Raw genomic sequence first — 13,098 nt, 5'->3', positions numbered from 1 at the left:
ACTGAGCGACCAAGCACAGCACATTTACTATTTATCTCTTCCCCATTCCCTCCCTCGCCCCATCTCTGCCTTCTGTAAATTTTTTTCCAGTAAAATATTACAGTATCTTAAATGGATTTTATTATCTTTCTGATGTGATTGAGACATTTTAGAGACCTTTTTTTTTAAATTGGAATATAGCTGATTTACAGTGTTTTATTAGTTTCTGGTATACAGCAAAGTGATTCGGTTATACATATGTATAAAATAGTTTGCATCTGCTAATCTCAAAACTCCCAGTCCATCCCTCCCCTACCCCTTGGTAACCACAAGTCTTTTCTCTATGTCTGTGAATCTGTTTCGTAGATAAGTATATCTGTGTCATATTTTAGCTTCCTCAGAGATCTAATCAAGTAGCTGCTGCTGCTTCTGTCTGTTTTTGTTTTGTATTTTAGCATTGAACCTAACAGGGAAGATTCAGTACTCAGTATTTTTTTTTTCAAGTGTACATAAGCAATGCCCAACTTAATGTTCTATTTTTTTTCAATGTCTGTAAACAACAGTGTTCAAAGGACAAATCTATAAAGAAATTCATATAGATCAAAACCTGATAAACAAACCAGAAAATCAATAGTTACCTCTATCCAAAACCTGGTTTTGCAGTTTCTGAGTTAATCTTCAACTTCTGCAAATTTTAACTCCCTGCATTCAGTCTTTCCACACAAATACTTGCTTGAGCAGCCCTTTTTCCCTACCTATAAGCCCCTGTGCATCATCTGGCCTTGGCTTTTGTTCTGCCTTTTGGGGTATCCTTGTGTCGTAGGCTCCCCCTTCCTGCTGCATTCACGTGGTGCATGAAAAGCGCATGAAAGAAGGTACCAAGTCCTTGTCATCTGGGTCTTCCATCATCAGGCCACCAATCCCTAAAATGCTGTGCTGAGCCAGGCCTTAGTCACTCAGTCATGGGGGACTCTTTGCAACCTCATGGACTGCAGCCCGCCAGGCTCCTCTGTCGGTGGGGATTCTCCAGGCAAGAATACTGGAGTGGGTTGCCATGCCCTCCTCCAGGGGATCTTCCCAACCCAGGGTCGAACCCAGGTCTCCTGCATTGCAGGCGGATTCTTTACCAGCTGAGCTACCAAGGAAGCCCCAAAATAAAACAAACGGGCCATTGAGCCTTCAGTGCACTGTGCCCCCCGATGGTTCAGAACTCTGGGCTGTGTGGCTGGCACAACAAGAAAGTGGTGAGATGGTCTCCATCCTTCCTGAGAGCCTTCTGTGTAATATATTAAGGAGCATTTTCCACCTTTGCATGCTGATCTCAAAATGTCTTCTTGTTTCTCGAAAATGTGCTTTTCTATGCAGCAAAACACTTTCTGAAAGCGTGATTTGGATAATGATGCTACTCCCAACAAATACATTCATTTAGAGCCGAGGTCACAGCTCACATTTTACCCCTGAAACCACTTCTCCCATCTAATGAGGCACTGAGCATTGTGATCTTGAGAAGAGGCTCACCCACCTTAACACCACTCTGGGACTCCCGTGGCCTCCACCTTCTTGCTTTCTGTCCCTCACAGGTCCCTGTGCTGCTGGAGTCGTGGGGATCAAGATGCCTCGTTATTGCCTGTTTGGAGATACAGTCAACACAGCCTCTCGGATGGAATCCACTGGCCTCCGTAAGAAAGGAGAGGACTTTTCTTAGAGGACAAAGATTCTGTCTCCCAACCAAGGGGAACTGTAGGATAAAAATGCATAATACTGCCAGTGAGGTGAAGGTGAAGAATGACTCTTCACATTGACTGACTGTGAGCCTGGGTCAATCCAGTCCTTGCTACATATTGCCGTTTACTGATCATAATTTTTTTCTTCCTTTATGGCTTAGTTTAACTCTTCTTATTAGTCTGGGTTCGTTTGCGGTGCATTCAGGCATGCTCTACCTGGAATAGTCTTAGATCCATGTAAAAGAAAGTTTTAGCTGAGTCATGTCCAACTCTCTGCAGTTCCACGGACTGTAGCCCACCAGGCTCCTCAGTCCATGGAATTCTCCAGGCAAGAATACTGGAGTGGGTTGCCATTTACATGGAGACCCCAAACCAAATTCCAGCTTTTTAGCTCAGCACCACAAAGTAAAATCCAAACCCAGGCCCAGGGGGCTCCCCTCTCTGAGCTGGAATGAGAAGCTCCAGGGCTTAATGTAATATAATGTAATGTAATGTAATGTAATGTAAGCTCCTTACTCAGGACCCTGAAAACCAGCACTAGACCCTCTCCCCATGTCTGATGATGGTTCTCATCTCACCGATGCTATTCTAAAGTTTTTTTTTTTTTTTTATGACAATATCTAAGCTGTTAAGAGCACTCATAGTAAATATTCTGGCTGAAGGGGAAGCAAACGGGGCCTTATGATAGCAGTCAAAATGGACAAGGTTTTCATTGATCTATTTTGCATTTCCAGCCTTGAGAATCCATGTCAGCGGCTCCACCATAGCCATCCTGAAGAGGACAGAGTGCCAGTTCCTCTATGAAGTAAGAGGAGAAACCTACTTAAAGGTAAGGAACCCATCAAGAAAGCTCACACCAGCACCCAGGGGATGCCTGCTTTGAGACTGGACATCCAGAGGTCAGTGATGCTGACGAGCACAAGGATGAAGAATCCTTTTCTGTTCTCCCCACAGTGATCACCCACTCTTCCCTGTAGGAGATGCCACCACTGAAGACTATAAACTCAGACCTTTCCTTTACTCCAGAAACCCCTTTTGATGTTGTGAATGATAGCCACTGCATTATAAAATGCTGCCACCATTTCTTCTACCTCTGCCCAAATTTGTTCCCGGTTCCTCCTCCACCCCAAGAGCTGCAGTGTCTGCTGCAGATCTTACTTAAGCTAAAGCCCCCATCCATCTACTTACATCCTCGCTTTCACTGCAGGACGCTGCTCTCTAAGGCTGCCTCTCTTGCCGTGCTGCTCTGAGGCTCCCGGCCAGTGAATCTCAAATTGTGGACCCCGATCCTGACTCAGCGTCATTGAGGAGCTTGTTACCATGCAGATGCCTGGATGGTCCACCGGGTGGCGCTAGTGGTAAAGAACCTGCCTGCCAAAGCACGGGACATAAGAGACACGGGTTCGATCCCTGGGTTGGGAAGATCCCCTGGAGGAGGGCATGGCAACCCACTCCAGTTTTCTTGCCTGGAGAATCCCATGGACAGAGGAGCCTGGCGGGCTGCAGTTCACGGGGTCACAAAGAGTCAGACATGACTTAGCAATTAAGCACGGATGCCCGACCAGACCTGCTGAGTCCAATTCTCTTTGGGTATAGATCAGAGATCTGTATTTTAATCAAGTGACTGTGATGCATATAGAAGTGTGGGAATCCCTGTTCTAGACGTGTCATGCTGTCCCAACTGGTCTGAAGCCAGTGATCGGCTAAGACCATCTGCCTCCACCAGCCATAGCAGCGCTGGCCTTTACACTGACAGCAACTTGGAAGAGCCTCCTTTAGGTAGCTGTGTCCGAACAACACACTGGCTTTTTTACTTCTCCGTAAACACATTCTCTGCAGTGTTCCCCCCAAAATAGAAGTGGTGTGTGAATTATTACAGTCCAGGTAGTTAGGTGTATGGGCTCAGTGGTGTCTGACTCTGTGACCCCATGACTGTAACCTGCCAGGTTCCTTTGTCTGTGGGATTTTCTAGGCAAGAATACTGGAGTGGGTTGCCATTTCCTACTCCGGGGGATTGAACCCAAGTCTCTTGCATATCCTGCATTGGCAAGCAGGTTCTTTACCATTGGCGCCACTTGGGAAGTTCAAATATTACAGTCCAAACACAGCCCCAAACCACTAATTTTTTTTGAATGAGTGGTTTTTAAAAATATAACTATCCAGTCTGCTTTTCAAACACAAAACACTCCAGCCAGAAAAGAATTTGCTGTTGCTTCCATTTATTTTACAGCCTGCAGATGTACCTAGCAAATGTCAATTAGTGAGTGTTTATTATGAGGCACCTGTGTTTGTAATTTACACACTTCAGGTGGGGAAACTATGGCAAAAGTTTTGCGGCAAAAATGGCCAGAATAAAATGTGGATGACAGAAACCAGTTGGATTCATTGGAGTAGCAGGATCATAGATGAATTTTCTTCCTTCTTCATTTAGAATTTTTGTGCTATTGCTAAGGTGATATTTGGAAATGTCTTTTGGGGAATAAAAGAAAATTTTAGTTTGGAAAAAAAAGAAAACACATGTCTGGTGGATGAGAGATACTTTTTTAAAGGTGCTTGGAAATAAAGATTGGTCTAGAGATAACACAGATCATGCCAGGAACAGGTGTTGTATTGAAATATAGGCTCTGATGACAAACTCAGAGGGGAGAGGTCTCTTGGAAGCTGATACTTGTCAGAACAGTGGGTTAGAGCTGGCTGCCTTCTGGGCCTCCATGGTACACACCTTTCTTGTCTCTCTAGGGAAGAGGAGCTGAGACCACCTACTGGCTGACCGGGGTGAAGGACCAGGAGTACAACCTACCGACCCCTCCAACCGCGTAAGCTGCTGGCTGGGGCGGGGAGGGGCTGGGAAGTAGAGGTCTTGGCTTTCTATCTTGTACTGTGTGCAGAGTTTAACTGTTGGCGAATGTTTTGCCAGTGGCAATGAGGCATTGACTCAAGGTGAGAGACAACGCACATTGAAAAGGCTTGGAAACCCCCCTTCTCTGGCTGCCAGAGTGTCTCAGGCTCGCTCGGGAGACCAGAGGACAGTTTAGGGCTCACCCCCTGCACGTGTGGTCAAGAGTAGGGCACAGTAGGGACCAGGGGCCAAGGCATTTCCACCCCTGCTTACAGCTCTCTGCTGAGTCCCCTGATGAAACAGGAACTCCCCAGCTCCAGGACTGCGGTTTGGGGTCTTCACATGGAGTGTGTATTCCCCCTGAGATGAGGAAAACAGGTTTCAGGTCTAATTAACTGGTTTCAGTTTCCCCTAAAGGTGACTCAGATGGTCTTCCAGTTGCATTTGGGCCACTGCAGTGAGTCATGTGGCCATTGGAATGGCTTTTGCTGCGGTAGAGAAACCCTGTCCTGCAGATGCCTGGATGCGGAACCCAGACAGATGGCAATACCATAGAGATGCCAAAACAATGCAGACCATCCCTATGGCACGGGGGGACCTGGCCCCTTACTAAGAGCTCCCCAGGTCCATTCTAATCTCTTAAAACCCTCCACTCATTCAGAGCCCTCCCCAGACAAGACCCACACTCCTACGAAAGTGTGGGACCAACACGTTTTCAGAGTTTTGTGGTGACTGGTGGCTCAGACGATAAAGAATCTGCCTGCAATGCAGGAGACCCAGGTGTGATCCCTGGGTCGGAAAGATCCCCTGGAGAAGGGAATGGCAACCCACTCCAGTATTCTTGCCTGGACAATTCCAGGGACAGAGAACCCTGGCGGGCTGCAGTCCACGGGGTTGCAAAGAGTAGAACACAACTCTCCAAGTGTTAGTAGAGCGACTAACACTTTAGTGGCCTTCCCAGGTGGCACTGGTGATAGAGAACCTGCCCGCCAATGCAGGAGACATAAGAGATGCGGGTTCGATCCCTGGGTCACGAAGATCCGCTGGAGTAGGAAATGGCTATCCACTCCAGTGTTCTTGCCTGGAGAATCCCATGGACAGAGGAGTCTGGCTGGCTACGGTCCATGGGGTCGCAAAGAGTCGGACACGACTGAAGCGATGTAGCACACACACTAGGGCCTAGCACCCTCCTGGCTTCTCTTCCTCTCGCTCCAGTGGTATATGTAAACCTAACCTCACCTCTCAATTCCGCATTATGTTGTCTCACTTTGAAATCGAAATATATTCCTGCTTGAAATATATTCTGCTTTCCCTACAACTACACAGAACAAGGGTAACAGTTCTTTAGGCTCATCGGTGGAAGCCAAGGGTCGTTCTGTGTTCTCTGGACTTCCTGCGTGCAGCACAGAGTAGGCATTCAACGAGAAATCAGTGAATGAAACAGGCGGTTCTGGAGCTGAGGGCTAGTCTCTTTGAATGGCTGAGAATCCATGCTCTGTCTCTCCAGGGAGAATCAACAGCGCTTGCAAGCTGAGTTCGCCGACATGATCGCCAGCTCTTTACAGAAAAGACAGGCCTTGGGGATAAGGAACCGAAAACCAACCCGGGTGGCCAGCTACAAGAAGGGCACCCTGGAATATTTGCAGCTGAACACGACAGACAATGAGAGCACCCATTTTTAAACCTTGGTAACAGCTAAGCGCTCAGGAAAAACTTCAAGTCCAGCCACACCTGGGGCAATGACCACAAGTGTCCTGAAGCTTCCGCTTCTCTGAGACCTCAGTAAAGCAGAAGACTTAGATGCAGTCTCCAATAGCCTCGGCTTCCCTGTCTGGGACGTAGGCTTGCTTCTGTGAATCACGTACACTCTTAGTGCAATAATTACCTTCTCCTCTGCAGCCTGATCTCAATAGCTGCTCCAGGGAACTTCATCCTGGGAAAGAAGAGAAATGAATATGTACTATCTCAAAGTTGAAGAGATTTTGTTCTTATTTCACCTGTTTCAGCTTTGTTTTGTTTACTGGCTCTTTTTCTTTCTGTATTCATGATAACATTTTTTTTAATTGTCCCAGTGATATTAAATATTTTATCTCCATTAAATTATATTTAACTCCTAATTTTGGCAGACAATATGCTGTATGTGAGGCAGGAATAAAAGTTAAACATTTCCTGGATCTGTGGATGTGTTTCTCTCTGTTGCACCCATTTTCCTGGAATGCACCAGCCATTGTCTTGTGCTGGTTGAAAAACTGACTTAACACCCCTGCAGTGAAGAAGGGCAGAGCTCACATCGTTGTTCAGAAGTCCAAACCTTGATGTTCAGCATCACCTGTGTGCATGGGGGGATTTTGTGTCTAGTTCTCTACTATAGAGGCTGTTCAGGTGGTAAATTCACATCCTGTCTCTTTGTAGAGACACTTTACTCCAGACTCTGCAAATATCCCCCTTTCACATCCAGCAATCATCTCCTTCCCCTTTTAAGGGCAGCCAAGCATGATTTATTTGCTTGAAATCTCTTGAAAAAGACAGAGCCAGGTTGAGTAGACTAATATCAGCACAGGCAAGAACAGGCATGTAACACCCCGGCATTGACCTTCACAACTAAAACAATTGCTCCAACCAAGTATGCCTCCCCAGGCCTCTGCCATGAAAACCACTCTAGAGGTTAAGAAATAGGTTACATCTTCTCTGTCACTTCGAAAAGCAGACCATCAAACAATAAATGATCTCCTGGTGTACAGGCTGAGCACTTAATATGCAGCAAAAGCCCTTTCTTGGTGCCTGGAGCTTTATGATCTGTTTGTGCCTCTGTGTCTAGCACAAGGAGACTTAAAACTCAGGGATGAGGTTGTGATGTGGACGTTGTTGGTCATTCATTCAGGAAACATATTTGAGCTTCTCTTCTTATTCCAGGAACTGGGCTTAGTGTACATGGTATAGATATGGCCTCTACCAAGCCTTGAATCTTACAGGAGAGAGAAATGTAAAGTGATAAAGGGGTGTGAAGACCAAACATCTACCTTGACAAACAGGCAAACTTAGCAACAGCAACTCTAAGACCGGCCAGAAAATCGGTCTTTTAAGGCTCATGAAATGAAGTGAAAGCCACTCAGTCATGTCAGACTCTTTGCGACCCCATGGACTCCATGGAATTCTCCTGGCCAGAATACTGGAGTGGGTAGCTGTTCCCTTCTCCAGGGGATCTTCCCAACCCAGGGATCAAACCCAGGTCTCCTGCATTCCAGGCGGATTCTTCACAAGCTGAGCCACCAGGGAAGGGCATTGATGAAAAGCTTCTCAGCTGAAGGCGCCAGTGTTTATGTTCTTTTATAGACTCTACACGCTTGTGAAATATTTCTTGACCTTTAAACAGATGTGTGGCTTTGTCTTGTCCACTTAACAATGTGGATATGTCATATCAGTGACAACTAAGGACAGTACCAGGCAAATTCTTTCTCTGCTCTTTCCTAACTATAAATTAATCAATGTCTCCAAGCCCCTAATGTTTCATTAATAATTCAGTCTGCATCATATCCACCTCAAGGAGTTGTTATAATGATTTTTTTAGTTGCAGTATAGTTGATTGACAATGTTGTGTTAGTTTCAGGTGTACGGCAAAGTGATTCGGTATCACATATATATATGTATTCTTTTTTGATCTTTTCCATTATAGGTTATTACAAGATACTGAATATGGTTCCCTGTGCCATAGATCCTTGTCATTTATCTATTTTATATATAGTAGCATACATCGGTTTATCTCAAACTACTTGTTTATTCCTCTCCCCTACTAACCAGTGGACAAACAGTTTCTGTAAAGGACCAGATAGTAAATAGTTTACATCGTGCAGGCTGCCCTGTCTCCATTGCAGTGACTCATCTCTGCTGTCATATCAGGAAAGCATCCACAGACAATGGCAGTGGGTAGAATGTGTTCCAATCAAAGTGTATTTTTATTTGTGGCTATTGTTTGCTTCCCTGACTCAGACAGTAAAGAATCCGCCTGCAATGCAGGAGACCTGGTATTGATCCCTTGGTTGGGAAGATTCCTTGGAGGAGGGTATGGTCACCTATTCCAGTGTTCCTGCCTGGAGAATCACCATGGAGAGAGGAGCCTGGTGGGCTACAGTCCATGGGGTTGCAAAGAGTCAGACATGACTGAGTGACTAAGTACACGTTTTTTTTTTTGCTTACCCTGTTCTAGCAGATAAGAATCTTTTTTTATTTAATGAATTTTTAAAAACATAACTAAAATACCCTTATCATATCCAATGAAATGAATGATAATTCCTTAATATTAACTAATAATAGCTTTATATTTATTAAATGATTTCCCTGATTGTTTCAAAATTTTTTTTAATTAGTTTGTTCAAAGCAGGATTCAAAGAGGTCCACATGTTTGCATGTCCTTGAAATGTCCCTCTAGTCTCTTAACCTATACTGCTTCACCGATACACACTTTTTTCCTATGACATTGATTTGTTGAAACTGAGTCATTTTTCCTACGTAATTCCTCAGTGAATTCAGCTGATTGATTACACATGGTTTTATTTAATTTGTTGTATTTTCCATATTTCTTGGAATTTGGTAGTTAGATCCAGAAGATAAATTAATATTTGCCCAAGATAATTTATGTAGCCAGTCTCCTAAAGGAGAATTTAGATGTGGAGACTAATACACTGAGATCCAGCTCCAATGATCAATAATGATCCGATTATAATCAGACTACATTATAATGCCACATTTGGTGCAAGTTTTAATCACCCACTCCCACCTCATGCACCCAAAATGACAGAAAAGTTTTTTTTATATAAAGAATTGGGAAACAGGAAAGAATATCCTTAGTGAAATAGAAATTATGAGTCAGTTTTGAAAGAAAAACAAATGGGATCAGACTAAACAAGGGAAGAGTAGCCCAAAGCAGTTGTAGAAGAGGACTGCTGGGAAAAGGTAGGATGGGTCCTGGGGGAGCTCCAAGCTCAGAAGGAGCAGACAGAGTGGGAAGAGAGGATCTTAGGGCTAACCAGCACTGGGGTGGAGGCTACACTTAGGGGAACGGAGCCAGCTTGGTCCCTGACTCTGCCTCTGATGGAGACTGAGGCAGCCATTGTCAGCATGCGCATCCCTGCCCACACTTGGGAGGAGTGGAATTAGCTCCGGGGTGCTAATTCCGTAACCATAACAAATGAGAGCAAAACCAGCTGAGTAGTGTGGCAACAGCCCCTCTGACCCTGATCCAACCTCTGACCAAGTCACGTGTACCTGGGAAAAGGTGAAACCAGCACAAAAGTGAAGCACCGAGCAAGCCCTCAGGCCCTGGCTATGATGCACACCAAGGTAGAAACCACCATCACAACCATCACATGTCGGGGAGAAACTCAGCTCCCTTAGCGCTCCTGCTACAGCACCTTGGGCCCCATCTCCACCTCAGGGTGATAACAGCCATTGACCATAGGAGAAGCTCCAGTTTGTCCCTGGCTCTGGCTTAAGCGGCTCCAGCTCTGGCCTCACCTCCCACCGAGGTGGGGGCTGCCAGCACACCCGGGGCAGACATGCTCACTTCAGATCAGCTCTCCCACCAAAACCACTGGGCGCCACAGACTGCTCGGGATGCTTCAACACAAAGACAGGCCTTCAAGACCATAACAGGTAACTGTTTCACCTAATTTCATGGGGCAGAGAAAGTTAAACAAATTGAGAAGACAGAGGAATTTGTTCAAAATGAAAGTACAAGAAAAGAAAAAGAAACCCAAATGAAGCAGAGATAAATAAGTTACCAGATAAAGAGTTCAAAGCATCAGTAATAAGAATGCTAACTGAAACCTGGGGAAAGAATAGATGAATAGAGTGAAATTTTTGACAAGGAACTGGAAAATGTAAAAAGGAACCAGTCATTGCTGAATAATACAATAGCTAAAATGAAAAATACACAGGAAGGAATTAACAGCTGATTAGTTGATACAGAAGAACACATAAGTGACCTAGAAGATTGAATAATGGAAATCATCCACTCAGAATACAAAAAGAAAAACAAATTTAAAAAGAGGATAGATAAGAATAGCCTCAGTACTTCTAGGACAGCATCAGTCTTACTAACATTAACAATATAGGGGCCCCAGAAGGAGAGACGAGTGAGCAAGGGATAGAAGGTGTACTTAATAAAATTGTGGCTGAAAACTCTCTCTGAACCTGAGGAAGGACATAGATTTCCAGGTACAGGAAACACAGAGTCATCAAGCAAAATGAGCCCAAAGAGACCCATACAGAAACATCTCTTAATTAAGATGACGAAAGTTAAAGAGAATTTTAATGGCAACAAGAGAAAAACAAAGAGTCACGTGTAGGGTAGCCCCATAAGGCGAACAACTGATTTTTCTGCAGAGACTTTGCAGGCCAGAAGGGAGTGGCATGACATAAAGTTTTAAAAGAGAAAATGTACAACTTGAGGTTATCATCCAGAATTGAAGGAGAGATAAGGAATTTCTCTGAAAAGCAAAAACTGAAAGAGTTCATTAGTACTAAACCAACCTCACAAGAAGCATTAAAGTGTCTTCTTTAAGTGAAAAACGAAAAGGCTACATTAAGAAATAAGAAATTAAACAGAAGGAAAAATCCACTGGTAAAGGCAAGTATATAGTAGAGTCTGTGGATCAACCACTTAAATAAGCTAGTATGAAGGTTAAAAAAATTTTTAATCAACTATAACTGCAAGAAATAAAGGATAAACATGAACATGTAAAATCCTAGAGGAGGAAATGGCAACACACTCCAGTATTCTTGTCAGGAAGATCCCATGGACAGGGAAGCCTGGAACACTGCAATCTGTGGGGTCATGGAGTGGGACATGACTTAGTGACCAAGCACACAAACATGGAAATGTGAAATATGATACTAAAAACACATAACATAGGGAGAGGGAGTTAAAAATATATCCCTATTAAAATGAGTTTGAACTTAAATGCCTACCATTTTACAACTAGTAGATATAGTCCAATGTATATGAACACCACAGGAACCACAAATTAAAAACCTATAATAGATATGTGAACACAAGCCTAACACTAAAGAGAATCAACAAACCACAAAGGAAGAAACTAAAAGAAGAGAAGAACTACAAAAACAATGAGAAAACAAGTAACAAAATGGCTATAAGTACATTCCTATCAAAATTTACTTTAAATGTTAACAGATTATATGCTCTAATCAAAAGACATAAGGTGGTTCAGTTCAGTTCAGTCGCTCAGTCGTGTCCGACTCTTTGCGACCCCATGAATTGGTTAATTGGATTTAAAAAAATGGACCCATCTATATGCTGCCTACAGGAGACTCATTTCAGAGCTAAAGATATATACAGACTGAAATTGAAAGGATTAAAAAATATATTCCATACAAATGGAAATGAAAGTTGGGGACAAATACTCATATCAAAGTGGACTTTGAAACAGGATAGATAGAAAGACATAAATGTGCATGTGTCTATATACTAACCCACTATTAGGAATTAGAAGTCATGACACCCAAATAGCAATGAACAGAGCTAGTGTCCAGATCATGGCTTCTAAATACCATTGTCAAAAGGAATGAGGACTCTTTGCAGAAGAGTCCAGCCACTGGCTTCCAGAAGCTAATTGAAGTGGATGATGAACGAAAACTTCCTACCTTCTACGAGACGCGTATGGCCACAGAATTTGCTGCTGACACTCTGGGTGAAGAATGGAAGCGTTATGTGGTCCGAATCAGTGGCGGGAACAATAAGCAAGGTTTCCCCATGAAGCAGGGTGTCTTGACCCATGGCCGAGTTCGCCTGCTACTGAGTAAGGGGCATTCCTGTTACAGACCAAGGAGGACTGGAGAGAGAAAGCGCAAATCTGTACGGGGTTGCATTGTGGATGCCAATCTGAGTGTTCTCAATTTGGTCATCGTGAAAAAAGGGGAGAAGGATATTCCTGGACTCACTGATACTACAATGCCTCGTCGCCTTGGTCCCAAAATAGCTAGCAGAATCCGCAAACTTTTCAATCTCTTTAAAGCAGATGATGTCCGCCAGTATGTTGTGCGAAAGCCCCTAAACAAAGACGGTAAGAAACCTAGGACTAAAGCACCCAAGATTCAGCATCTCGTGACTCCACGAGTTCTGCAAGACAAACACCAGCGTATTGCTCTGAAGAAACAGCGTACTAAGAAAAATAAAGAAGAGGCTGCAGAATATGCTGAACTTTTGGCCAGGAGAATGAAGGAAGCCAAAGAAAAATGCCAGGAACAGATTGCCAAGAGACGGAGGCTGTCCTCCCTGAGAGCTTCTACTTCTGAGTCCAGTCAAAAATGAGATGTTCTGAGAGTAACAAATAAGATCAAACATCAAAAAAAAAGAAAAAAAAAAGAACTCCCAATGGTCTCAGCTGGAAGAAAATTATCAATAAATAATAAAATTATCCATGATTCCATAACAAAGGAGGTGTGATTAAATATATGAATAAAGTGGAGGTGAGACAACACTTCCTTACAGAATAATCTAATTGAGAAATGTAGAAAAAATGAAGGAAAAAGAAAATGGCT

At 43.8% G+C, this 13,098-nt stretch overlaps 2 protein-coding genes across 6 annotated transcripts in view; both read left to right on the top strand.

Moving 5' to 3' along the window:
• The window catches only part of GUCY2C (guanylate cyclase 2C), an 84,303-nt gene extending 77,587 nt beyond the window's left edge, over positions 1-6,716 (top strand). For all 5 annotated transcript variants that reach the window (XM_043882190.1, XM_043882188.1, XM_043882192.1 and 2 more), the window contains 4 exons: positions 1,560-1,658; positions 2,438-2,532; positions 4,443-4,519; positions 6,050-6,716. In XM_043882190.1, coding sequence (XP_043738125.1) covers positions 1,560-1,658; positions 2,438-2,532; positions 4,443-4,519; positions 6,050-6,224 — 446 coding nt within the window. In that variant the 3' untranslated portion in view covers positions 6,225-6,716. The remainder of the gene's footprint in view (positions 1-1,559; positions 1,659-2,437; positions 2,533-4,442; positions 4,520-6,049) is intronic.
• A 5,501-nt stretch (positions 6,717-12,217) lies between these two features.
• LOC122679957 (40S ribosomal protein S6-like) lies at positions 12,218-12,868 on the top strand. Its single transcript, XM_043880810.1, has one exon. It carries the CDS (start codon positions 12,218-12,220, stop codon positions 12,866-12,868), a length of 651 nt encoding a protein of 216 aa, XP_043736745.1.
• Positions 12,869-13,098: the final 230 nt, after the last annotated feature.

The sequence above is a fragment of the Cervus elaphus genome, chromosome 22, assembly GCF_910594005.1.
Source record: "Cervus elaphus chromosome 22, mCerEla1.1, whole genome shotgun sequence".
NCBI lineage: Eukaryota > Metazoa > Chordata > Mammalia > Artiodactyla > Cervidae > Cervus > Cervus elaphus.
The sequence above is the reverse complement of the archived record's forward strand: the minus strand, read 5'-3'. Positions and strand labels throughout refer to the sequence as shown.

Excerpts from the sequence above, each read along its gene's own strand:
- LOC122679957 (XM_043880810.1), top strand. The coding sequence starts at position 12,218 with ATGGCCACAGAATTTGCTGCTGACACTCTGGGTGAAGAATGGAAGCGT.